At 39.9% G+C, this 25,795-nt stretch overlaps 3 protein-coding genes across 10 annotated transcripts; 1 reads left to right on the top strand and 2 right to left on the bottom strand.

Annotated features, from left to right (window-relative positions):
• Nucleotides 1–458: 458 nt before the first annotated feature.
• Nucleotides 459–14,904, bottom strand: LOC107385316 (poly(rC)-binding protein 2). 7 transcript variants are annotated; one of them, XM_015959120.3, is made up of 13 exons: nucleotides 14,757–14,904; nucleotides 13,480–13,602; nucleotides 12,426–12,449; nucleotides 12,309–12,341; nucleotides 12,085–12,201; nucleotides 11,870–12,001; nucleotides 10,684–10,812; nucleotides 10,378–10,452; nucleotides 9,488–9,529; nucleotides 5,724–5,823; nucleotides 5,434–5,486; nucleotides 4,159–4,328; nucleotides 459–880 (listed from the first exon to the last, which is right to left on the bottom strand). In XM_015959120.3, exons 2-13 carry the CDS (start codon nucleotides 13,546–13,548, stop codon nucleotides 844–846), a joined length of 981 nt encoding a protein of 326 aa, XP_015814606.3. In that variant the 5' UTR covers nucleotides 13,549–13,602; nucleotides 14,757–14,904; the 3' UTR covers nucleotides 459–843. The 7 variants fall into 7 exon arrangements, with proteins under 7 accessions (XP_015814606.3, XP_015814607.3, XP_015814609.3 ...); XM_015959121.3 differs by having other exon boundaries at nucleotides 5,724–5,796; XM_070549916.1 differs by lacking the exon at nucleotides 459–880 and adding an exon at nucleotides 3,119–3,718.
• Nucleotides 14,905–15,302: 398 nt separating this feature from the next.
• prr13 (proline rich 13) lies at nucleotides 15,303–17,840 on the bottom strand. Its single transcript, XM_015959125.3, has 4 exons — nucleotides 17,707–17,840; nucleotides 17,197–17,261; nucleotides 16,646–17,079; nucleotides 15,303–15,694 (listed from the first exon to the last, which is right to left on the bottom strand). The coding sequence occupies exons 2-4, from the start codon at nucleotides 17,210–17,212 to the stop codon at nucleotides 15,656–15,658; spliced, it is 489 nt and encodes a 162-aa protein (XP_015814611.3). The 5' UTR covers nucleotides 17,213–17,261; nucleotides 17,707–17,840; the 3' UTR covers nucleotides 15,303–15,655.
• A 115-nt stretch (nucleotides 17,841–17,955) lies between these two features.
• LOC107385315 (cell division cycle-associated protein 7) lies at nucleotides 17,956–25,795 on the top strand. Of its 2 annotated transcripts, none has more exons than XM_054736111.2 (9): nucleotides 17,956–18,082; nucleotides 18,166–18,272; nucleotides 18,448–18,804; nucleotides 19,179–19,259; nucleotides 19,406–19,558; nucleotides 20,926–21,069; nucleotides 21,546–21,695; nucleotides 25,154–25,290; nucleotides 25,666–25,795. In XM_054736111.2, exons 2-9 carry the CDS (start codon nucleotides 18,174–18,176, stop codon nucleotides 25,694–25,696), a joined length of 1,152 nt encoding a protein of 383 aa, XP_054592086.1. In that variant the 5' UTR covers nucleotides 17,956–18,082; nucleotides 18,166–18,173; the 3' UTR covers nucleotides 25,697–25,795. The 2 variants fall into 2 exon arrangements, with proteins under 2 accessions (XP_054592086.1, XP_015814605.1); XM_015959119.3 differs by having other exon boundaries at nucleotides 19,179–19,271.

The following is a 25,795-nucleotide window of genomic DNA, read 5'->3' as shown; positions in this document are numbered from 1 at the left end:
TTCTTCCATTTAAAACAAATATTTTAACTTTTTTTAAGTATATATCAATCTATACAAAAAAAGCGAGGCCAACCCTCTGCTTCTGATCCCTTGAACCGAGTCCAACCCCAAAAAATTGCCCATCCCAGGAAATATCAACACATTATCTCAAAGCAAGACGAGGTGGTGGGGGAGGGACCGGAATGACATGGAGAGGAGAGAAAACGTGATGAGTCTTAATGCACATTTGAAAATGATCTGAATAAATTAATCTTGAGTGTTAGAACATTTATCATAACCAGATATATTCAGTGACAGTGCATCTACAGCTATGTCTTCTCATCTGTGACATAACTCGCGTTACAAAGCACTTCAGCTGCACTTCTGTTGAAAAGGTGACACAGGGCGAAGGCGCCATTTCTTCTTAAAGCAAGTAAATATGGGCAAAAATAAAAACAAACAGAATGAAACAGTCACTATTCTTACTTTTTTGATTGTTTTTATTTTTCCTCTTTGTAAAGAAAAGACCTGTACAGAGCTAAATCTATGTCCTAATCAGTTTATTTTTAAACTCTACTTCTGTCATGGCAAAAAAATAAAAATAAAATAAAGTAAATAGGTCAACAAAAGCAAGACTAAAAACCCTGGAAAACCTAAAAGCCTAAAAAAAATTAAAACCCAATTATATGCTTCTTTTGATAAAAAAAACTAGAGGAAAAAATAAACTGATGGCGCCTGAAGTGATTCGAAATGAGGAAGAGGACGTACAACAATATATAAACTCTGAAGTTGGGATAGTTGCATTGACTGCTTTATGGTAGCCGATGATAGAAAAGTGAGATTTAGTGCAGATGCAGTGTCCTATCAGTTGGCGGCCAGTCCTGTGGTCTCGGAGGAAAGCCTGGAGAAACAGACACCCAAACAGAAAGGAAGGCATGCAATCAGACAGAAAAGATCAACATCAAAATCATCCACTGTACATCACAATATAAACCTTTTTATGGAGTTTTATTTACCAGGAGAAATTACACTTATATAAAAACAGATCTCCTGTTTGAGGAAAGGGGATGCTTTACGATGCAAATGAGAAATTGAATCAAAATCTGAGTAGTTTACAGATGACAGGATCTACCTAACTCATGTTTCTGGGTTAATATGAAGCTGCAGAAGTGTTGAAGATGTAGCAAAAACTCACAAAATGGGAGGAAAAGAGTCTTTCCTTTAGGATAAAAAAAAGCCAATTCAGCAAAGCTGCAACTAATTTGACTGCTTCGGTGAGAAGATTTTCCACCAGAAAAGAACAGAACAAATTATGGCACCATTTATAACTCAAACATGTATCATTATAAAGCATATCTGCTGTCCTTCAGTCTTGTAAATGGAATTTTTAGGGTTCACTTTTAAATGTGTATTTAAAAAAATAAAATAAATTGTGTGGTGTGTGTGTGTGTATATATATATATATATATATATATATATATATATATATATATATATATATACACACACACACACACACACACACACATACATATATATACATATATATATATATATATATATATATATATATATATATATATATATATATATATATATATATATATATATATATATATATATACACACACACACATACACGCTATCAAGCTTCTGCAGCTTCATATTTATGATAGAAATGTATTTTCCCCATCTTGTACTTCTTGAATGACTATTAATTAAATTAGTTCTAATCAGGCCTTTCCATCAGACATGCAAGCGTTACGTAATGTTCGCCATGTCTCGTACACAGAGTCATGAGTAATGGATAGGTGCATTTCCACCCGCCCCCAAAATGCACATTTAGGGCATGCCCAGAAGCATAGCATCTTGTCCTTTAGCTAAATTTATGCTTGGACTCCATTTTTTTATGTGCAACACTTCCAGAACCAGTGATGTTCAGCAGTTTTACTTAACTCGTCATCGTGTGAACTGGAAAAATCATGCATGGTTTTGTAATTCTCAAGCCATTTCATGACCACACGGATCAGCCGAGCGAACACAATGGTCGTTTTGAGTCGAAAGTGTTTCAAGTGGGAAGGAATGCACCACTGAACGTAAAACGTGTAATATGCAACATGTTGTTTACGCATCAAATGGAAAGCCTGGCCAATAGTTTCTTAAAGACCAAGTTCACTTGTTTTTTTTATACATTTGCAGCGGTGTAGTCTAAATGAATGGCTTGTGAGTCGATCTGTGGCGAAAAAAAGCTCTGGCACTCCTGTTTCTGACAGTAGAATTTAGTCAGAGCAGAGGGGTGTAGCAGACGGGAGAATTGAGTTTATTTCCTGATTTTCAGACTTGCCTCTGATTGGCCAAGAGCAATGTTACTCTGCCACCGAGTCTCTTCACTTTGATGTTTTATATCCACAAAAAACACAAGTCTGAAGGAGTTCTGCTGTGTGACAGAGTTACGAATGCTAACAGTTAGCGTATACTAGCTGAGACGTTCACTGATGTTTCCTGGACGCTAAACCAGCAACAGACTCCCCCTTGTTAGCAAAGATGGTGAGTCCATGAATGCCAATTTCCATTGTGACAGATGTGACTGGCTTTATCTGACCCAAGCAATTCTCAGTCTGTCAGAAGCTAAGGCAGGAAATGGGGGAGAATAATTTTAATTTTCAGCCTGCATGTGAGACCCAGAGTGGCCGATCATTTTCTAAAATAACAGATTTAAAAAAAAATGTTTCTCAGTGAACTTGGTCTTTAATGGAGTTGTAGTAAGCGGATGCCACCAACACCATCCAAAGGGCTGACTTGGTGAATTTATACCTGAGGGAAAAAAAATTATATATATATATATATATATATATATATATATTCCTTATAAGAAAATTAAAGTTATCCTCAAACACAATTATGTAAACCAACAGTCATTTAAAACTAAACTGGAAGAAAACTAATCTCACAAACACAACGTGACATCTTATGTGAGCCGCTACCTGAGCAGAGCTTTCACAAAAACATATCAATGATTCAGTGAAATCATTCCCAGTCCATGCTAAGTTTACAGTCATTTAAAAATATAATGCACTCGACATGTCACATCTTAAAGAGACACGTAAGATCAAGCTACAATTATTTTACAAATATGGCGTCAATCATCTCTCTGGCTTTGTAACAAGGGGGTTGCTTTCTGCAGGAAGCGGGGCGTGTCACAGCCGGGTACAAAAGCAAGTGCAGGTACAGACAGAGCTCTGTCAGCACCTCAGCGGGAGGCGACTTAGGTTTCCTTCATTAGTAAGGGGAGAGCCTGCGCCTTTTAGACTTGGAGCCCAGCTCGGAGGCAACTTTGGGCTCAGTGGGGATTGAGTGCGGGGGTTTACTGGCCCCACTGACAACATGGAGGGCCAGGAGAGGCAGGGGCTTCAGACTGAGGAGACTTGACACACAGGCAGGAGAGCTGGGGAGCAGGGAGTCAGTGGAGGAAGAAGGAGCGGAGGAGGAAGAAGAGGGAGGAGGCGGCCCTGGAGCCAACAAGGACAGAGGGATGGAGGCTGTGGGGGGCACCACACATGAAGAAGAGGAAGAGGAGGAGAAGGAGGAGGTAGCAGCAGAGGAGGTGGTGGTGGTGGTGGTAGTAGTAGTAGTAGTAGCAGTAGTAGAGGTGGAGGGAGGGCACAAGCTGGTCTGTTCAGGGTTCAAGGAGGAGGAGGAGGAAGAGGAGGAGGAGGGAGGTGGTTTAGAGGACTCTACACTGTAGAAAGAGAGACAAGGAGAGAGGGACAACACAGTCGGGATGGGTCACAGGGCAGGCTGGTGAGCAATGGGTGGGGAGGGGTGTTAGGGTGGGAGGAGGAATGGGGCAGGGTTTGGGGGTAAAAAAAATTCACTCAGGGATGTGACCAAGAGAAAAAAAAGAAGAAAATAGCCTCAAATAATTTCTGTAGTGATGGATCAATGTGGAGGAGCAGGAAAATAACAAACCTCAGAGGAGATTTATAGATCAAATGAAGCTGGAAAGTAAACTTTATTTATGATTTCATGAAATTAAACCAGTCTTGTAAAATTAGTAAAACCTTGATCCAGCACAACATCTTCCTGATTTTCATTCTCATTCAGAAGCTACTCCGGGATCATCCCTGATTAAAAAAAGAAAAGCCAACACTACAAAATCTTTTTTTCTCCTAATCTCACCTGGCGTTGATGAGGTACTCAGCGAGACTGATGCTGGCAGGCGAGCCTGTGATGGTAACCTGGCGATCGGTTGATCCATCCACTGGATTTGCGATCTTGATCTGGGCACCAGACATTTGCCTGATCTCGTTGATCTTGGCTCCCTGGCGGCCAATGATGCATCCAATAAGCTGTGTTTGAAAAAAAAAATGCAGAAAATTGACAGAACTGCAGTTACTAAATACATACAGGGATATTAGACCAACACCCTTAGTAAACTTTGTACACACACTTAGGATACAACTTTTACCAACAGATTAAAAATACTTTGTTCTAACCACCAGAGAAACCTTCATGCTGAATGCTAATATGTTCTGGCTGTGCACAAAACTAGGAATCACTAATTGGTTAAATTCAAGTTCATGAGCCTCATATCTTGGGAAAAATGAGAATTTACAAAACTAATGTTTGAGTTTTAGCGATAGTGAGAAGAACTGCCATGACCTGGCCTGCCAGACTCGTCCTCCGTTTAATTCTGCACAGAGCACTAGTCCGGTTACTCACTGGCAGAGAGGCACATGAGGGGCGGGACTAGCCAGCTCTAAAATAACCAATCAGAAAAAAGGGTGGAAATGCCAACTGTACCGCGCGATGCTGTAGTTTTAAAACTGTAGTCAAAAATGGCGTCTGGCAACAGTGCAAACATCTTTCTTTAGAAGAAAGTCCTCTAGAGCTTCTACTTCTTGTGGTTTTCAAGATGTGTTCAAGTCATTTAGAACAGAGGAGAGCCGCAGCGAACTCCGCTTCAGACGCCATCTTCGTTGTTTTTGAGAAACTGATCGTCGCCGTGTGATTGCTCAGCGTTGACTGGCTCAGTTAAAAGTTCTCAGGGGGTGGGGTTATTTGAATGGGAGAGTTCCCAGACCCAATGTTTCCCATAAGGAAGCATGGGGTTGGCTGGCCAGGCTACAGGAGGACACAGGAAGTGAGGTACCTTGACTTCAGCTAACCTCCACATGGAACAACCAGCAGAAAAGAGATGAAAGTGATTTTTTTAAAGACTTTACAGCTTTTCTGAGTAAAAGATTTAAAACACTGAAGCAACACTGTTCGGGGTGAGACGTTAACACAAAGTTATATTCCATGCATCTACATGTTGCTGCCAAGAGCGGCACAGTGAGACTTCAGGTAGAAAAATGAAAGTCATCAACCAAACATAAGGTTGACGAAACTGCAGCTTCCTGAACATCATTATCCCCGAGTCAAACAGGGCACAAATACTGATGGTAAACTTACGTCATTTGGAATGGTCATCTCGTGAGAACTGGTTTGAGCAGAAGCATCTATTCCTAGGAAGGAAAATAAAAATCTTGAAAGAACATTAAACAATAACAGACTTGGGACAAACATGTGATAGAACGCACTTCTTCAAAACTACAATGACCCCCACCCCCCCTTTCAGAAGTAAAACAAAAGAAAAATCTAATTAGTTCACAATTGAAGTTTATATCAAGTCAGAAAGGTGAGACGTTTCAGCTTAATTGATCAACATGTTTTCATTCAGGCCGGCGCGCCAGGCTTCGTACCAGTGAATCCCTGGTTGCCTGCTGCAATCGGGAAGGGAGTCTGCTGCATAGCCAGCTGGTGAAGCTTGGTGAGCTGTGGAGAAATAGCAGCAGAGGAAGACTGTGAGAGCGAGAGGAGGAGGCGGGGAGAGAAATGGAGGAAAAAACCACAAAGAGGGGAAAAAAACAGAATAAAAAAAATCAGTACAGACGGCTACACAGAGGAAAAACACAAAGAAAAAGATCTATATTTGAACAAAGCTTTGCATAAAAACAGGTTCATAACTTTCAGTGTGTTTTAGGACTTGTCTAGACATAATCCAAATCTTACGCAACACAATGGAAATGGGTCCCACTAACCACGCTTTTCCCTCAAAACAAAAAAGGAAATGCTCACATCACCTCCAAAAAGACTCCGGTTATATATATATATATATATATATATATATATATATATATATATATATATGCCTGCTTCAATCATTTGCGTGTGACTGTTACTGCCCTGGTGCAAGTATACCTAGACAGAGACTTGCAATGGGAACGAGAACCCACGGGTCCCAACGAAAACCTCATGAGAGAAGGTGGCTAAAAATAAATTGCAAGTCTCAAGATTGTCAGTCAGATGGAAAGTAAAAACAAAGTAGGCAACAGAATTAACAGGAGAGGATAAAACTAAAAGAAATGAAAACCCAATAAATGGAAAAACTTGTTACTCCGATATAAAACATTCCATGTAAACAAGCGTAGATCAGACAGTATATCGTTTTGTTTTAATAAAACGCCTGACCCCTCCTTTGCACCGAACAAGAATGTGTTGTGAAACGGCCGCAAAACGCACTACGTAGCAATTAGTCGCCATTATCATGGACGGGTTCCTTTCCACCGGCAGCTAAGTACAACATTGTGGACACATCCCAGAAGCAAAGGGACGCCATCATTACATTTACAGTTTGTTTTTTTTTAACACACTGCACTCCCAAAACAGACCAAACAGGAAGTCAAAACACGAAAGCAGTGAAAACATCCGGAGACTTAAAATAAAAGCCAAGTGCAGATAAACAGATGTCATTTCCTGTGAAACCCCCGTAGCCGATGTAAAGAGAAAATAAACCGCAGACCTTTTTGGATACATGCAGCCGTTTTTCTACTGGGTTGGTTTTGTGTGGACTTTTGAAATCACGCGTGGTGTTGCAATTCTCCCGTGATTTTGTGACAGTGCGGGACATGCCACATGGAACGCTTTTGCTTCAGTTTTGTGTGGGAATTGCTCCTGGATGGAAGGAAGCTCGCAGGTAAAACACCTCCAATTTGTTACAAGCCGCTTTCGGGTCTGGTAGAAAGCTGGGATGAGAGTGGAACCGAGGTCGGACACAAAGAATGCGTGACTGGGTGGTGATAGTCAGAAGTTTACGGAAGAAGATTAGAGCCACTGGAGGAGAAAAATAAAAGAGCTCTGACGCTTTCTCAGAATTCAAATAGTCAGAAATCTGAGATTACCGTCATAATTATTCTTTTCAGTGGCCCTAATCTGCTTCTGTAGATGTTCATCAGGAGCTAGGGCTGAACAATTTTAGGGAACATGTTGATTTATGATTTTCTTCAAATCAAGATTCAACACAATAATCAAAAGGAACTGTAACATGACCCGAAATGACATACCGACCAAAACATTAGAGTGTTTTAACTCTAACTCAAAGATGAAAGCCATAAAGGTTTTTCTGGGCCTTCTGAATATTTTGTCTCACAAAACCACGTCTCCAAGATTACACACATTTTACTTTGAGTTCCTGTAACTAGGGCTGTAGCAAAGCCTCGACGAAGTCGACGGCTCGATTCTAAAAATTTGTCGACGTCAGATCCGGAAGTCGACGCACCGCGCCCACTTGTTGCATCCCCAGGAGTTTGTAAATAGAGGAGGAATCTGCCTGTTTTTCCTCTAGTTCGCCCTCTTCTCCGCCTTCACTAACATCTCCGCCAAATACCGAAGACCCGGAACAACGTCCGTCCACTACTAGATTATTTTCCTGTTTTGCCCCTTCGTCTCCCGGCAACGGACAACAACTTCCGGGGTCAGATGCGCTGCTTCGTCTCTATCGCAGATGTAGAAAATCACCGGGAGCGCTTCTCCCTTCATTAAGGAGCTTCTTTCAGACATGAGGAGAGCTGTTTTGGTGGTAGCAGTCTCTCCTCTGTGCTGGTCTGTTTGCTGCTGGGTGTTTTTGGTTTATTTAAACTTGGTAACTTGAACTTAACGTTGGTAAAGCTACTGTTAGCATTTTCGCTAACAGCTTCTTGCGTTGGGATAAGCTTTTACGTTTTGGTTTAGAGTTCATCTTTTTTGTGGTGTAGATCTCCCTTTTATTACATTTAGAGTGTTGTGGGTTTTCGGTTTAGTGTAAAATATCACCTTGAGTTTGGTTTAACCCGTAAGACCACTCGCCTCACGCACATAAGTGACCAAAACAAAGCAGCATGGAGACACTCCATCTTCTACCACCTCTCAGGCAGCAGCCTGCACTCCCAAGTTCTACACGTCACCAGAACATAACCAACCAACACAATAAAAGCAGTGTTATACAAAATGGAAGGCCTGTAATGTTTATTCTCTTACAGTAAGAATTTATCAATTTTTTTGAGGAATTTATTTGAGATTTTCTGGTTTTTGTTAATTGTGCAATAGAAAAATAATCATTAGATTAATTTTCTAAATAGTCATTAGAATAGTCGACTATTCGATAAAATAATCGTCAGAATAATCGTTTTAAAAATAATCGTTTACCCCCAGCCCTACCTGTAACCCAGCTACAATTGGTGCCATCAGAAAAATTCAAGTGGTTTTTGGAAGAATTGAAGTTGCATTTTCAAGTGGACATGGTGTTATCGTAAATTCTCTTCAGAAAGCTGGCAAATCAGCTCGTGTGTCCCTACCCCTCACTGATACAAGCTGCACTGCGAGAAGACAATGAGCGACAGAGGAAAAACTGAGCACAGAGCAGCAGATTGTGCCCAAAAGACAACTACTGTAGTAGCCACAAGAAGAATAAACTAAAAAATGACCAAATTCACCGCTGTTCCAGCTCAAGCCTCGAGGTCCCACAACCCAGAAGTTCACTTCTTCCACCACTACACTTTAAAAAAAAAAAACAAGGAACATCCCCCAGATGTGTAAAATAGTTGATCATGGGTCAGTCAGTAGTACTGCCCAAAAATGCAGCTTTGATGATCCCATAATCTCATCTGAAATGTCTATCAGAAATCGATGGATTGTTCAACCCTACCGAGAGTGGAATTTAAGGGATTGGTCCCACACAGAGGGACTACTACTGAAGTGTACACCATAACTGCATATTCTGTCTGATCATCTTAAAAAAATTTTTAAAAATCGGCAAAACATAAATTGAATACAAAGCAATCATCTAGGACACACTAATCATGCAAAATCCATCTGCACAAAGAGGAAAGACAGATTATGAGTCAGCAGCAGGGTCAGATTATTACTCATGGAACAGTGGAGATTCTGGACAATCACGGGCAGCAAAATAAATTCAGTTACATTAAGGAACGTGACAAAAACAGCTCTAAATGGATGTTAGAAATGGCACTGATCTGTAGCTAGAATGAGGGGAAAAATAACATCAGGAGGGAGGTTCATCAGCAGTTGCAGGCGGGGAAACACTGTGTGGGCAGGTTGGGGACTGCACATTTTGGGAGAGAACAGCTGTAATTATGGTTGGGAGTGGTGATGATGGGAAGGGTCAAGTAAAAATATCGGCAGCACTTACATCCGGCTGTGGGATCGCGTGCTGTCCTTGTACAGCATATGCCTGAAACATATGAAAACAAAGCTTTCATAGGCCCCACATCCGCCCCTGTTGGGCAACTTCATCACGTAATCCTTCTTTAGCACTACGCTACTTCAAGGCTTCAACAACTATTATTATTAAAGAGTAATAACTTGGATGTCTTGTCCAAAGTCTCCACATTTCTGGGGAAAGAAGTCTTAAGAGACATAAAATGGAATTAAGGAAAAATCAAAGAGGTTTGTTTTCTTTTTTAAAGCATAAAATAAAAGTATTTAGTAAGATAAAACAAACGTGTGATGTTAGGAGCTGAAGCATCAGAGTGTTTTGTTCAGACCAACATTAAAAAAAAAAAAAAAAAAAAAGGTAAGAATGATGCTTCAAACTAAAACTGAGAAAAACAAAAACAAAAAAATAAAAATAAACAAGTGCCGGAGCAAGAAAATTCACATATTTAAAAGGTGTGCAACACTCATCCAGTATTGCAAATGCTGTGTGCGTGTGTGTTGGGGGGGGAGCAGAAGGGCTTGAATCAGCACAAAGAAGTCTGCTGGAGGAGAGTAGCAAAACACAGCAGAGTTTGAAGTCTTATTTCTTGATATTTGGACGTCTTGCCTCTTATTGGCTAACAGCAACACGACCCTACCAATGACTGTTTACTTTGCAGCATAGTTTTTTTTTCTTCCACACCTTTAAAGTTTGTATTCTGCTGTTACTTTGTGTTTACTAGAAGAGACTGCAGACAGTTAGTCATGCTAACCAATTATTTAGGTAAATCTGGTCATTAATGAAAAATAATCAAAAGTCCATAGTACAGGCAACAAATGCACCCTTAGACAAACAGTGCGTTCCATCTAATGTGTCATAAATACCTGTCCACCAGCAAAGATCACAGGGGATCCTGAAGGCTTGGGTCTGTAGGGGATAGTGACCCCTTTAGGGGGAGACTGTACAGGAGACAAAGTAAATAATAGTCATTAATGTCTAAAATTCACATACACAAAAAATACCTATCAGGCATAACATTAGTAGTAAAATGGATTAAAAAAATTAAACAGTGAGATGGTAAAGCCATCTTAAACACACAAAAGCAGGAAAACAGAAGCATTCAGAACCTGACACAACAAACTCAAAGAAAATTTCCTTTGTTGAGGTCACTGATACAAGAGTCAACATACCTCAAGCATGACCACGCAGATCTGTTTTACACACTCAATTATTGACTGGGGAGTGCCAGCAATGGTGATGGCACGCTCCGTGGAGTTGGGTAGCATGTCTCCTGCCACTTGTACCTGAGCACCAGTTGACTGGAACGAAAAACATAAAATCAATCCTAAAATGTTAAAGGGACTTTACGGACTTTTGAATTTTTATGCTCGCGATTGCCCCCTCAGGCCAAAAGCGTAACGGCAGCTTCAATAGAAGGCTCGTGCACGAGGCGCGCATGCTGTACGTGCACACTCCTTAACAAAAATAACAGCTGAGACAGTCCCGTGTGTGTGTGTGTGTGTGTGGCCCGGAGGACAGACAGGAGAACGCGCAGCTAATTAAATAATTTGGTTCTGTACCTTTCTCTTCAGCACAGCCGACAAAGGTTTATGATGAGTCAGTCCTCCTGCATGCTCAAATCATTCCCTTCCCTTGCTTGAAAAATTGTTCCAAAATGAAAGTTGAACCCACATCTTTTTTATCTGTGAATTCAATGCCGTTCGGCGAGTCTCAAATAAAAATTTGGGCATCCTAGTGTAAAAAAATATACCATTAATGTAAAAAAGAAACTCTAAATGAACTATAGTCACACCCAGAATCGAACCCAGGTCTTCTGCATGGGAGTCAGACATCCTACAAGATGAGCTACACTCTAGTAACATTCACAGTATCTATAACATTTATATCCTTGACACCTGAAACAACGTCAAACCAAAGAACAGTTCGAAGTGAAAATGGCTATTTTGTTGCTAATTTGCAAGAAATATCTAGAAGAAACTTCTACAGAAAGTAGCTAAGCGTCCTCAGAAATGTAGCTAGCTTCATCACTAGGCGTTAGGAACAGCGACAAAGTCGCCGAGTTGGCACTACCTCTCTCTGCTGCTAAATATACGGATAGCAAATACTATGGGCTATGCCTGAGCGTGAACGCGCATGAAGCAGCCTGCTCGACCCAAGCAGCTCTTTTCTGTGATTTTACAGAAAAACAGGCAATCACAGTAAAAATGCCAGGGCTCATTCTACAGGACCAGGGCATTGCAGGAGAATGTATTAAGAAGAAATGTATTAGCTGTCAAACTTCCATGTCCCTTTAAGAAATAAAAGATGGCATAAAGCCAGCCTTTTTATTCTAGAATATACATTCTTCAAACTCACCTCTCGAATTTCCTTGATCTTGCAACCTCCTTTCCCAATGAGGGAGCCACACTGGCTGGCAGGCACCACAATGCGTAGGGTCACTGGTGGCTTGCTGGTAGCTGTGCTGTTTGTCATTGAGCTTCTTATATCCTGACAACAACAGTACAAAGCTTTAGATTAATCAAGTCCATAACTTAATCGGTTAACGTTATCCTGCAACCCTCAGTACACACCTCTTCCAACTTTTCAATGATCATGGAAAACGCTTTAAAGATGGCAGTGGTCGGACCTGCCAAAGTAATGATCCTCTCAGGACAATTGCCTTCAGAAATGTTGATGCGAGCGCCACTCTAAAAAAATTGTTGCCATTTGATTATAAAGATAAATTGTAGACATCTACAAATTAGAAACTTGACCTCTATTATTAGATTAGTGCAACAAGTATAAAATAACTTACCTCTTCTCTCATCTTCTTCACAGATTCACCTTTCTATTAGAGAATCAGATCAGTCAAATGTATTACAATTTGAAAACAAGACTGAGAACTGTGCAATCAATAATTTTTAAAGCTTACCTTTCCGATGATGCTTCCAACTTCCTAAATAAGAGTAAATGTGTCAGCAATTATTTTTATGTTGAATATGGTTTAGCAAGTTTGCAGTAAAATATTAAATTTGAAAGAGCCAGCTTTCAAACTGTTGCTTACAGGCCTCACAGCTTTGAAAATCACCATAACAGCCAACAGTAGGACTCACAACATGACAAGTGTGGAGCTATGCTGCCGTTAGAAAACGCCAGATGGACTTGAAACAAATGACTTGCAATGCCACTGAATTTTAAGATCTGATCATCAGAAAGTGGCATCTTGTTCTTTTGGGCTTCTTTTATTTATTTCTTTTAAATCAAATCAAAGATACTTTATTAGTCCCAGAGGGATCATCAGTCATTAGAAAATCCATTTAACAAGGATGCAAATTATAAATTCCAATCATAACTATGATAGAAAAAGTATTTTGCCATCAGGATGTAAAAAAAAAAAAAAAAAAAAAAAAAAAAACATGGCAAGTTTGAGATCTGCATATGAACGATAGAACTGGAAAGTAAATTTTTGAATAAAATACAAGCTGAGATTCAACCTGAAAATGTGTTTTACTTTTCTCCCAGCTAGCTTTGCTAAGAATTTATTAATTGGCCATCTCTCTTTTAGCATTGATATGATTCTGCTGAAACTTTTTTCTGACAGCCAGACATAAATATTAAAAACTCAAGTTTCAATGCTGGACTTATATGGATCTGTGCACCAAACCAAACACGGGGAAGAAAATGATATCATATCCAAAGGTATTTAGTATACAACTGCTGAATGATGATCCATTAGGTGCTTCAAGATAGCCATTAAAATGACTTGCATAAAATTATATTTGAATAGAATCAAGTAGTATGTACTGGAGTCTCGTAATAAAACAAACTTTTCTGTTGTGCCATAAAATACAGGATCCAATCATCCAGCCAATGCCCTTTCACATCCCATTGGTCCATGAATCCCAAAGGGAAGACTTCATTTTCCATAAATAAAAATGTCATTTGCTCTTAGAATGCCCACGCAAGCAGCTGATGAATGACCTCACCTTGCCATGCATGAGCAGCCTAATGGTGAGGGTGACATTGAGCCCGCCTTCAATCACTCCAGAGTCCATAACGGCAACTATAGTGTCAGCACAAAACTGGAGTCTTTAGTCACAGAGATGAACCTAAAGCACATAAACAAAACAGTATTATAAACTTGGAGGGAGGAATGGAGACAATGTTAAAATACAATTAATTACCTACAATACAGAGTAAAATTTTACTTAAAAGCAAAAGGTTTTAAAGTCTGATGTCAAGTTTCTTTATTGCGCATGTGAGCAGAAACACACCAATTTAGGATCTCAGATAACCTTTTGCCCAGAATAGTCTTCTGGGATACAAACATAGCATTACTAAGTTTTCACAACTTAAAAGATAAATATGCAAAGGCTTCTAAATTCATCAAGTTCATTAAGCAATTATTTTACTTGATCACATCAACACTTTTAGTTGGTGGTAGAAAAACACTCACATTGACAACCATTCTATCGCTCAGTGGAAAAGTTTCTACCAAACAGGTTTCATTATTTGAAGACATCGTTTATGCAATGTCTGTGACGATGCAGGAAAACATGAAATGAGCTATTTTGCTGCTTAGGTGCATGCCTTGAATCGTTTTAAGACGAGTGAAACAAAGTGATTTAGTGTCGATGGCTAAACTCCAAATACGAAGAATAGCACATGCTCGTGTGGTAAAACTCGTCATAAGCTTTTTGACAAGTTTATCAACAACTGCACGTCTAATTATCGTATTGTTGCTAATAAAACCAACTGTGCTAATCACGTAACAAAATTACAACTATACATTACTAAATACTAAATACATTGATAGTTGTGACTGTGGAGTTTAGTTTTAAGTATTTATTTTAATAATAGAAGCTAGTTGAAAGTATGTTAGCTTTTTAGCATTCGGGTGGTAAAAATGAATGGAGCATGCTTGTTAGCAACGCCAGCTAGTTAGCTTACTTCGTCAACATAAATATCTGCTGGTAAATAGGTTAAATCCGTGAGAACGTATTCAGATCTTCTCTTAACCAAATGTAACGATAAATAATGAGTATTATCTTTTTATAAACCAACGTAAACGGGGGGGGGGGGGGGGGGGGGGGGGACCGTGGCTGCTAAAGCTAAGCTAACCCCCATCACTGCGAACAGTGACTGCGTGTTCATCACCACGCGGCCTGCTAGCATAAGCAGCAGCTACAGGGCGCGATTTCTTTCCGCTACTTCGGACCATAACAAATTTGAGGAAAAACACGCAAAAAAAATTCTAACTCACCTGCTTCTCGGGCTGCAAAGTGAAAGGGGGAGGGTTGGGGTTGTAAGGGTAGAAGGGGAGAGGTTCGGGAGGGTAGAAACCCGGGGGAGAGTTTAAAAAGGACTCGGGGAAGAGGGAAGAGTGATGCGAGATCGAGCTCCACTCCTTTATACAAAGACAACAAAATTGTAACCTTTCAACTTTAACCCCGCACGCATCGTAACTCCCCACACAGCCTGACCCGTGGAGGTTCTAGTGCGACGCAAAGGGTATCAACGTAAATAAAATATCTAGAAAGATAATTTTTGAAGAAGTTTATTAAAAAAAAATATTAAAACTATTAGAATGATTTAAAATGCCTCAACAGAAAGAAAATGTTAGGAGTCTCTTACAGCTTACTTGATTAGATTAGTTTTCAACAATGTGTTAAATATTTTCAAATTGTGATAATTGTAGCATAAATAGAAATAAATGTTTATATTTATATACGTATTAAAGAGTCTCACTACAATTTGATGTTGACTTATTTTTTTCTAATCCTTTAAAAAACAATGGATGCGAGAAAGATAAAACACAGTATTGCCTTTATTTGGATTCACTTTATTGCACAGGTTAAAAGATTTTCTACTTTTATCAGTACATTTTAGAGTATTTGCATAGAACAGTTTCAGAGCAAAGCAGAATAACTGTTTTGCAGACACATTTAGTTGTAAGCACAAAGTTAAGACATTTAGAGAATAAAATAGGATCACATACATCACTCCTGTGAAATAAACTGAGAAAAGAAATGTTGCAAAACAGAATAACTACAAACTGAGGCTTTTTAGTGTCATAAATAAAGCTTAAAATACTGCAACTAAAAGTGACAAGGTATTTTAAGCATTTTGCATTCTGCAGGGTGTTGTTGAGCCAAAAGGGTCTCAGTCAGAATCACTGCTGCCACTGCTGCTGCTGGATGACTGTAAAGTAAACAAATATTTTGATAACTTTAGTACAATCAATTTAATAAACTGAATAATTGAATATCAAATTTTATAATACATAAATGCAGTAATTATAATAAAAATAGTTTGAGATGAGGAGGATAACCTTTACTGCAGGATAACAATAGAAATTTATACAATCAACACTATTGTACCATAATTCACATGTGACAAATCAAAGATCCAACACCATTTTTAATATTTCTACTAAATCTTCCAAAAAGCACAAAATGATTCATTTCAAACTTAAGTCAAGTTCCATTTTCTAAATGTATTACCTTGCTAAGTGACTATGTAATCTGATTATAGAAACCTGAGAGAATGCAAACTGTTCAAGATTATTTAAACACAGGGTCAAGACAAACAGCTGTCAAAAATAAAGTCATCCATCTTTTTATGCATTTGCGGAAATCTTCACACCCTTCACTTTTACTACACACATAGCTTCTACACTGAACTCATAAATCCCTTCAGAAAAATTGTGTACCGTTGTTTATGCAACAGTATGAACACCTAGATAAGTTCCCTTACTTGCAGTATTAGGAAATGTAAAGAATACAAATAATGCATGACATGATTTGCTGTACTGCTTATGTATTTGTTTTTTATGATAGTTCTGTGCAAAAAACTACAAATCTGTCATGCCTAATTTAAGCTGGTATATCTTCATAACTGTCCAGCAACTAGCACTTGTTTATTTGACTGCTTGCTGTTGTATAGTTTCAGTTTTGACTCTCTTCATCTCATTGTTCCGTTGATCTAGAAATACATATTCTTTCATTCCCTGTTTAATGACAATGTGTATTTCCTGAACTGACTGATCTAAAGAAGAGGACCTGGGCAGGTTCATTTGTTTCTGTATTAGTATTTCAGCAGCAGGAGGGATCATTTTCATTTTTTATATTCTTACTTAAAATCTGAACACACCTTGCCATGTTTGTGGTGTCCATGCTTGTGAGCTTTCTTCAGCTTCTTCATCTTCTTATGAGCTTTGTGTTCACCCAATGCCATTCCAAGCCCCATTCCTCCAGCTAAACCTCCAGCCAAGGGAAGCAACCCACCATGATGATCTTTGTGCTGGCCTTTGTGGTGACCTTTGTTGTGACCCCCTTTGGGTGAATGTGGATAAGGACCAGGATAAACACCTCCAGGGGGGGCCACTGGATATACACCTGGAGTCATAGGATAAGTATTGGGTACAGGAGTTACATAGGCCACCCCCCCTGGAGTTGCATATGGCCCCACAGCTGGGTAGTACACAGAATTTGGTGCCGGTAGGACAGTCCCTGGTGGAGGAACAGCCGGGTTTATGGAATTGTAAGGGGGAGGGAAGGCAGGGTTGTGTTGGACAGGAGGAGGGCCTGAAACAAAAAGCACAAGATCACAACTCATGCCTGAGATCAGAAAGGGTGTGAAGCAAAGAGAATCCAAATGCAAAATAAAAATATGAGTGTTACTTGCGAAATCTGATATCTTACCTTGATTTGGCCACATAGTTTCAGTTTATTTGATCAGAAAATGAAATCAGGTTTCACACAAAGTTCTACAGAAACAAACAGATTATATAGTTGATTCATTTAATTAGTTTTTAAACATGTCTTTAAAAAAACTAAACACAAAACTATACGTGCTTATTTTTCAAACTACTTAAAGAAAAAAAATTGTTTAATAATAATGATTAGAATAAGAACACCAGCAAAGTAAGATTTCAAGGTGAAAGTAATAGAAAGAAAACAGCCTCGCTTTTTATGTAGGACTGCTGTAGCGATATAAAGAAATGTACCTGCGCAAGCTGAAAACCGAGAACACGTCAAATAACCTACACCTTAGGGTAGGTTAGGGATTATGTTCAACTGAACAGATACATAATTAACAAAATGCCATCGATCTGACTCATGAGACAAAGTAAATAATGTTTTGTCAAGTAAACAAACTGTTCTTGTATCTTTACTATACTAGTAATACCTAAGTATACGTAGAGATCTTACCTCTGCTGTTGCTGAGTATGGAACTTGAAGTTTCGTGTTTGACTTCCGCATTTTATGTTGGGGCCACAGACCTGAATATGTAGGGCGCTGCAGAGCGTAAGCGTCACCACGTAAGCGTCACCGCCATATTGGATGGGTCTCCTCATCAATGCGAAGTGGTAACATCCGTTTTTGTGTAGCCTACAAACACCGTGCGGGCGGTGTTAAATGTGACTCCTCACACACGACGTACCGCCTCCCTTCGTGCAGCCCGAACCATCAAAGCACACTCACCTACATTTCTGTCTGACATAAAGAGTGAAGTAACCTGCGCCGCACGTGAGGGGAAATCCTGGCTGAGCTAAAAGTTTGCGTTGGTAGAGTGATGAATAAAGTGGTAAAATAAGTACATTTTCTTGCGCTATAAGTTACTGTTTGAACATAAATGCCTCTGAAGATAATTCACTCGTTTATTCACAGGTGTTGGAATGAACTCTGACATGAGGAAATTAGCTGACTTGTTTACGGAGGATTCAGAAAATGATGCGACATTTTATGGCTTTTCTGACTCTGAATTCGTAGATACGGTACGTTTTTATTTTTTAACAAATATTTTAGATTAGTCATGTCGACATGTGTGATGTATGGCAGAGAACGGCTGCCCTTTTAATTGTTTTACAGTATTTCAACAAGAATTTTAACTTTTTTTCTGTTAAGCTACTAGAAATTTTCTCAACAAGTAATTTTTACATTTCCAAACAGCGTTTGGATTATGACGATGAAGTCCAGCTTGACATGTCCCCCAAGGAACAGCAGAAAACCACATCTGCAGGCCTTCCACCTTTCAGACTGAGGGTTGCATTACGCTGTGTGCCTTCCATCCAGCTGTCCACAGGTCATGATGCAGAAGACAGTGAGAAAATAACAACTAGAAGAGGAGTGAAGAGGCTGAGAAACACCAGTAAAACTAAAAAGGACAGAGCTGTAAAACGTGAAGAAGAGGAGTCAACAGTTGGCCATCCTTCTCTGTCTGAGGAGCGTGGATCTGATTCAGACGAAGATGTTTTTGATAATTTTCTGTTAAAGAGAGAGCAGAACATCAAGGCTAACAAAGCAATGGTGACTCAGAAACATTTAAATTTTAGTTGGAAGTCAGTAATTAGAAATCTGTAATTTGAAAAACACTGCATTTAAACCCAATAATGGTCAATTAGTGCTTAAAACTTTAACAGATACCACATTCTCAACAGCTCAAAACCTCTATTAGAGGAGCCAATAAAGAGGATAACTGATTTTTTTGTTATTTGATCCTGATACTGGGGTCCAGAAACCTAATTTGATATATTTTGCTGGCAAGTCATTCTGATCAAGCAAGTAAAACAATAATAATGCATATAAAATACTTAGATTTTTAAGGCTGTAACTCTGGCATGTTATTTATATTACACTGCTGATTTTCAAAAGGGAATTTTTTTGAATTATTATTTTTACAGTTGGCTCAGCTGATGGCAGATCTGCAGAAAATTCCAGAAGGTGCAGGGATTTTCAAAAGATCAGGCAAACGGAAGGCAAAAGTAAGACACTCTGTGAGTGCACTGAAAAAAGGCAAATTTGTTAAACATCACTAGTCTTAGCTAATTTTCAAAACCCAGCATACCTGTAAAGACATCTTCACTCCACTAGGGAACAGTAGATTGTGCTGATTCTTCCAAATTCACAGCGTCCACCACATACTGATCTGACTGGAGAGGAGTCCAGAAGGTATCCAGAACGAGCTTCCCGCAGACAAACACGTTCCATGAGGAAAGGTCAGGATCCCTCATCCTCTGAGGAGGTAGATGTGGAGCTCAGTTTGGAGGAAGAGCTACTAGAGGTCAGTGAAGCCATTTACCTAATAACTAAAAGGCAAGAAATTCAGGCAATTGTCACGCTTTTTTTGTTAGAAGTATAGGAAATACATGTTTTACACTGCAGAAATAGAGCAGCATTGAATTTATGAATTTAGAAATAATACTTAAAAAGACTTAAAGTCTTAAATGGTAAATGGCTTGTATTTGATATAGCGCCTTCTAGAGTCCTGCCCCCCCCCCCCCCCCAGGCGCTTTACAACACAATCAGTCATTCACCCATTCACACACACATTCACACACTGGAGGGGATGAGCTAAGATGTAGCCAAAGCTACCCTGGGGCGCACTGATAGAGGCGAGGCTGTCGAGCACAGGCGCCACCGGTCCCTCCGACCACCACCAGCAGGCAAGGTGGGTTAAGTGTCTTGCTCAAGTACACAACGACAGCGACAGACTGAGCGGGGCTCGAACCTGCAACCGTCTGATTATGGGGCGAGCACTTAACTCCTGTGTCACCGCCACCTTAAAAGTTGTGCTGAATTTTACTGCTGAAACAAATACTTCAAATACATTTCTCATGTCTTTTTATTTTATTTTATTTTTTTTACTTATTTGAGGCTTCATTAAATGCAGGTACCACTCAACAGAATATTCCAATACAAAAATATTTGATAACTGCAGCCCTACTGTATTAACTTCAGTGTATGGCATTTCTCCTCAAAAGTTTTATTTGTCCACTATTTTGAATAAATAATGTAGCCTAAATGAAGTTTGACGGAACAAATAAGTGAGAGTGCAAGATCCTACTTTAAGGAGAGGACTTTCATTTAATTGAGTTCTGATTTTCATTGTTTATTGTTTAACAGTCACCTTAAAAAAGTTTATAATGGTTTTAAAATATTAAAACTCAATTTCCATACCACGGTCAATAAGGTCTACTAGGAATTTATCTGCACAACTTTTAAAATCCATCAAACCCTGTTTTGTTGATACAAGTTAAAAGTCCAACCCAGCAGATTTGGTTAAAAGTTAAAACAAACTCAATAAAACCTCATAAAAGTTGTTCCCACGTTAAACCATGAAGCTTTATATAAAAGCATAATTGCTGATGAGCTTTCTTTAAACGCGAGTCAATGTGGGGGTCCACCTCATCCCCAGACATGAGCACAGGCTAGATGACTGATATTTTTCCTAAAATCAATAACAAAATAATAAATCGTTCTAAGGCCTTTGTGCTGTGGTCTTTGTTTATATTTTTTGCCTCTTTGCGAACATCCATTTGTAAATGTCTTCATTTCAGGTGATCGGTCATAATATTTGGAATGTTTGTTGGTTTTGTTTGAGAAAGAAAAACAATTTCATTGCACAAAAATTCAGCCCATCTGTTTTAGGTGCGCAGAGCCCCACGGCATCGGTCCACTCCACGACCCAATCAGAGCAAGCCTCATGTAATCCGTCCAGTAGAGGACATCAAAGACGATGAGCTTCAGCTGGTTGCAGACAATATGACTGATAAAGTGTACAACAGTGCCACAGTAAGTTCACAGTTGGACATGATTTCTACCTTAAACATTTTATTTTCAAACATCTACTGTGTAGGACACACTGTCTGCACTGCTGTATGAAAATGGTAGCTTACCGATCTGATGGTTTCTGTGATGAGGTAGCAGTATTTCGTGACACGGTTCCTACAACAGCCATATTGAGTTTCACTTGAACTGTGTCTTTATCTTACGTTTATTTTTATGTCTTCAGAATTGGAAAAGAGAACTTGATCTTAATGGTTTTCTTGCATTGATGTGATGAAAGAACTTCCTGCATTTAGTGTTTTCTGGTTATATCAATGGTAGCTAGAGGAATTTAAGACATTGCTTTCTCTGAGATTTAAGATTTTCTTGCAAAATAGATTCAAAGTTCTTAATATAGTGTGGTCAGTTTGAGCACAGGTGCATGAGAATGTAAATTTTAATATTTTGTGTGTGATGTAGCTGACTTTTCTCTGCATTTTCAGGGTTCTACATGCCATCAGTGCAGGCAGAAAACCATCGATACAAAGACGTGCTGCCGTAGCGAAGACTGCCGTGGGATTCGGGGTCAGTTCTGTGGGCCATGTTTGAGGAACAGATACGGAGAAGACGTGAGGAAAGCGCTGCTGGATCCGGTCAGACCTTTGATATGCCAGTGCTCTCTACACATGTGCTGGCACATGACACAAAAATAGTTTGAGGAACACACATGCACAGACCGTCAAGAACAAAAATGTTTATTTGAATGAAGATGGAAACTTTTCATACAGCTTTTTAAAAGTATCAGCAGTAGCTTTTAAGGCACGGGAACAGAAACTTTATTTTAAATTCTCAATTGGTTTGTTGTCTCTTGATCTTCATCTCTTTCCAAATTCAACACAGATATTCTAACCTGAAGGTCTGTTGCCCAGCACTGAGTTGTTTCCCTCCTCCAACACACCTGATTCAGTGACTGAATAACTCTGTTAAGCAGCTCATGAAGCTCTGCAAAAACCTGTTTTAAAATCAGATGTGTTGGGGCCGTGAAACGACAAAAGCATTTTCTGCATAGCGGACCTCCAGTACCAGGATTGGTCATCACAGTTTTAACAAGTTAAAACACAAATATGTTAAACACAATACAAGTATGTCACATGGCCTTGCATAACATAAGTGGTAGCATTAGCTCATGAGGTCTCTTTGATTCCAGCTCCTTTCTGGGAATTCTGCCATTGTGTCAGTTCACCTGACGTGGTTGTGGTCAGGCTATGATGTAACTTGCCATCACCAGCAGAATGTGAAAGAATATTGGATTTTGTGGAAAGTTCTTTAAAAGGAACCCAGGTTACAAAACTTTTTGGTTCTTAAAAGATAAATGTTAGTATCGTTTATATTAAAGTGGTGTAAAAAACCTTCTTAATGTCTTCATCTTTATAAAATTTGTAAAAATATTTTAACTCGTAAGTCGCCATTGTTGTTAGCGTCACAATGCACTCTGGGTAGTGACGTCATATGGTTGTACCCCGGTTGCACCGGCCGGCTTTGGGACCCTGTAGTGACTGTTGAGCGACATCAACGTGTCGTCTGTTCAGCCTTTTCAGTTTGAACCAGAGTGAAACATTAACGAGGACATCACTGACCATGTTTCACAAAACAAGCATCAAAATGAAGAGCAAGAAGGGCGGGATGAAGCGAGTGCAGGACAAAACCGGTGGTGCGTGTGCGGCAAATGTGTCTCCGTGGTAACCGAGAGGGAGCGTGTTTGTTAAGAGCTCACATTTTTGTCAGCAGAAGTTAACGGTAAGCTATCGTGTGATCAAACTTATTCAATTATGAATAATTTTGTAGAATTTTAGCATCCAGAGCTGTCGTGTGCTTCATAGATGATTAGGATATTCAGAGAAACGACTTTAATCGTTTTTGCTGATATGTTTGGAGAACACTGTATTGCTACACTTACTGCTTGTTTTACTGACGGGAGAGGTGAACGTTCAGCTTCATCCGTGATGAGTGGCTTGTCGGATGGTTCACTGAACGTGACAGAAGCGGCAGCTGCAGGAGCGGGTTGTCTGCTCAGGAGAGCGTCCAGCGTCTCTTGTCTCTCCGAGAGTGTTTAGGCTCCTTGTGTGGGAAAATGGTCAGTAAAGCATTTAGTTTCAGCCTTCTCTTTTACCCAGCTGCTCCGGTGAGCTCTTTAAGTAGTTGTGGTCAACTATAAGCCTCAAACGCATCAGGAGAGAATTGTTGGGAACACAGCCGCAGATCTTTGGGAAGTTGTGTCCGTCCACAGGCATCTTCCCACTGCTTTCTCCTCTACTTGCCAGTGGGAAAGCTGTGTAAACTCACATCACTCCCTTTGTTGCCCTTTGACTGTAAATTGCATCCAAAAGCAGCATAATGCAGCATTTTACTTAATTATTAATACAGTGAGCGCGTAAACAAACACTAGTGTCAATAGCTATTCTTCCAAGAGCAACCAATATACGTCATCGCCCCCAGAGTGCATTGCGTGTGGAAAACATGGCATCCTGCGTATGTAAAAAAATGCACTAAATATTACAGATTTATTATAAATGGCTATATTTTGTGTGTTTCTAACAACATATTTTGGTACAATAGAAAATTTGTGGCTTATTAGGGCATACACGTCCTCATAGCTGGAGTTCCTTTCAAGTGCCTTGAAAAGCACAATATTTTATTCCATCCATCCATCCACTGTCTTACGCTTATCCAGAGTCGGGTCGCAGAGCAACAGCCTAAGTCAAGAGGCACAGACTTCCCTCCCTCCAGCCACGCGGGCCAGCTCTTCCGGGGAAACCCCGAGGCGTCCCCTAGCTAGGCGAGAGACATAGTCCCATCGACATGTCCTGGGTCTTCCTTTAGGTCTCCTCCCGGTTGGATGTACCTGGAAAACCTCTCCAGGGAGGCGTCCTAATCAGATGCCCGGCCACTTCAACTGGGTCTTCTTGACATGGAGGAGCAGCAGATCTACTTTGCGCCTCTCCCAGATGACCGAGCTTCTCACCCTATGTCTAAGAAAGAGCCCAGACACCCTGTGGAGAAAACTCATTTCGGCCGCTTGTATCCGCGATCTTGTTCTTTCGGTCACTACCCAAAGCTCGTCACTATAGGTGAGGGTTGGAACGTAGATTGACCGGTAAATTGAGAGGTTCACCTTCTGGCTGACGAAGGTGAACTTTAACTTTCACTACTGCGTTTTCAGTGCTGTGATACTCTGCAGTTCCTCAAACAGATCACCAGTGTTTAGAATGCTCACATACTCGACAGGCCACTATTTTCTCAAGAACTTTAAATACTGTATAAATGGAAGGTTAGAGATTTGTCTATAATTCATAAGGTCATCTTAATTTCTTTTCAAAATTAACACTGGGCTGGAATATCATGGAAGCAGAGAATCTCTGGTGAAATGCTTCTCTTGCAGCACACTCTGACCTAGAGAAGTTCCTGTCAGCTGTAGACGTTATCAGCTGGACATTATGTGGTGGAGAGAGATAAAAATGCCAGCACAAATATCAAAACATACATCCAAACAAAACACTGAAGCATAGAGCACTGAGCCGCTGCTTCTGTGCATGCCGCCAGCTATGTTTATCCTCAATTATTTCTCCTGTTGTCATTCAGGTTTTTGGAGGGATGGCGTGGCTTCTTGTGTTTAGAAAAAGTACATCTGTGCTGTTTTGTTTTAGATTCTGTTCTGTGAAAATTGCTGTTTCAACTGGCTGGAGGGGAGAGAGGGCCGTGGCTGCAGCTTGTAGCAGGGGGAGGGGAGTATAGGCGGATAACAAATGCCGTCGCTAAGTTGGTGTTGAAGACTTGGCAGCCCCGCAAGCTCAAACATGGTTGACTCTGGAACCAGGAAGAGAAAAGGTGGCACTGTTTGTCAACAGTAACTACACTCCTTCTTGGCCATTAAAAAAACAAACAACAAAAAAAAAAAACAGAAAACCTGGCAACTCCCCAGCCGGCTGAAAAGGAGATCTGTATCATTGTAACCATTCCTGCAACATGATGGACACAATATACTTTTTTGTGATTATTTAATTCTTAAATTCTGACATATTGCACCTTTTAACCCAATCAATTTCATCCTCAGAATTGGACGTGTCCTCCCTGTCGAGGAATTTGCAATTGTAGTTTTTGCCGGCAGCGGGAAGGCCGATACCCAACTGGTATTTTGTTCCCCCTGGCTCAATACCACGGCTTCTCTGACGTCCATTCCTACCTCACCAGGTTGGGCAACCACACAGCTAAACACAATTTAAAGAGGTGTTGTCTAGCATGGCTGTTACACAATCCTGTACTCAAGGACAAAGTTTCCACATTTTCTTTCTCAAACATGCTAAATGAGCTCATCATGGTGTCTAATTCTGCAGAAGCATATTTAAGACATTTTCATTTGAACCAAGTAGAAAAACAGAATTATGCTGGGCAGTGACGCTCAAAAGTTGAATTTGGTGATTTCTGATCTAGCAGAATAGGTTTCAAATAATTTATCATGAGAAAAGTCTTGAAGCTCGGCAGTGTGTAACATCTGACTTGAGTTTTATCTGAAAATTTCATTGATAATTTAATTTTAATATCTAAAGTGTCTTTTTGTCCTTACAGCCTCCGTAATAAACTGGAGGGAGAATCCTGAAGGAGATGCTGTTCAAGTACTACTGTGTTCTTTCATGTGCTGAAGTTTTATCAGTTTTATACATTCAGCCTGTTTTAAATAAATGCGGTTTTTATCCAA

Source organism: Nothobranchius furzeri, chromosome 3 (genome assembly GCF_043380555.1).
Source record: "Nothobranchius furzeri strain GRZ-AD chromosome 3, NfurGRZ-RIMD1, whole genome shotgun sequence".
Taxonomy (NCBI): domain Eukaryota; kingdom Metazoa; phylum Chordata; class Actinopteri; order Cyprinodontiformes; family Nothobranchiidae; genus Nothobranchius; species Nothobranchius furzeri.
Note: the sequence above shows the minus strand (reverse complement) of the source record. Positions and strands in the feature narration are given on the sequence as shown.

Excerpts from the sequence above, each read along its gene's own strand:
- LOC107385316 (XM_070549916.1), bottom strand. The coding sequence starts at position 13,548 with ATGGACTCTGGAGTGATTGAAGGCGGGCTCAATGTCACCCTCACCATT. Across the intron at positions 12,342-12,425 it reads TTGGAAGCATCATCGGAAAG|AAAGGTGAATCTGTGAAGAA; the intron begins GTAAGCTTTAAA and ends ATTCTCTAATAG. Across the intron at positions 4,329-5,433 it reads AGATGACCATTCCAAATGAC|CTTATTGGATGCATCATTGG; the intron begins GTAAGTTTACCA and ends TTTCAAACACAG.
- prr13 (XM_015959125.3), bottom strand. Across the intron at positions 15,695-16,645 it reads GACACCACAAACATGGCAAG|TCATCCAGCAGCAGCAGTGG; the intron begins GTGTGTTCAGAT and ends TTTACTTTACAG.
- LOC107385315 (XM_015959119.3), top strand. The coding sequence starts at position 18,174 with ATGAACTCTGACATGAGGAAATTAGCTGACTTGTTTACGGAGGATTCA. Across the intron at positions 21,070-21,545 it reads AAGTGTACAACAGTGCCACA|GGTTCTACATGCCATCAGTG; the intron begins GTAAGTTCACAG and ends CTGCATTTTCAG. Across the intron at positions 25,291-25,665 it reads GTCCATTCCTACCTCACCAG|CCTCCGTAATAAACTGGAGG; the intron begins GTTGGGCAACCA and ends TTGTCCTTACAG.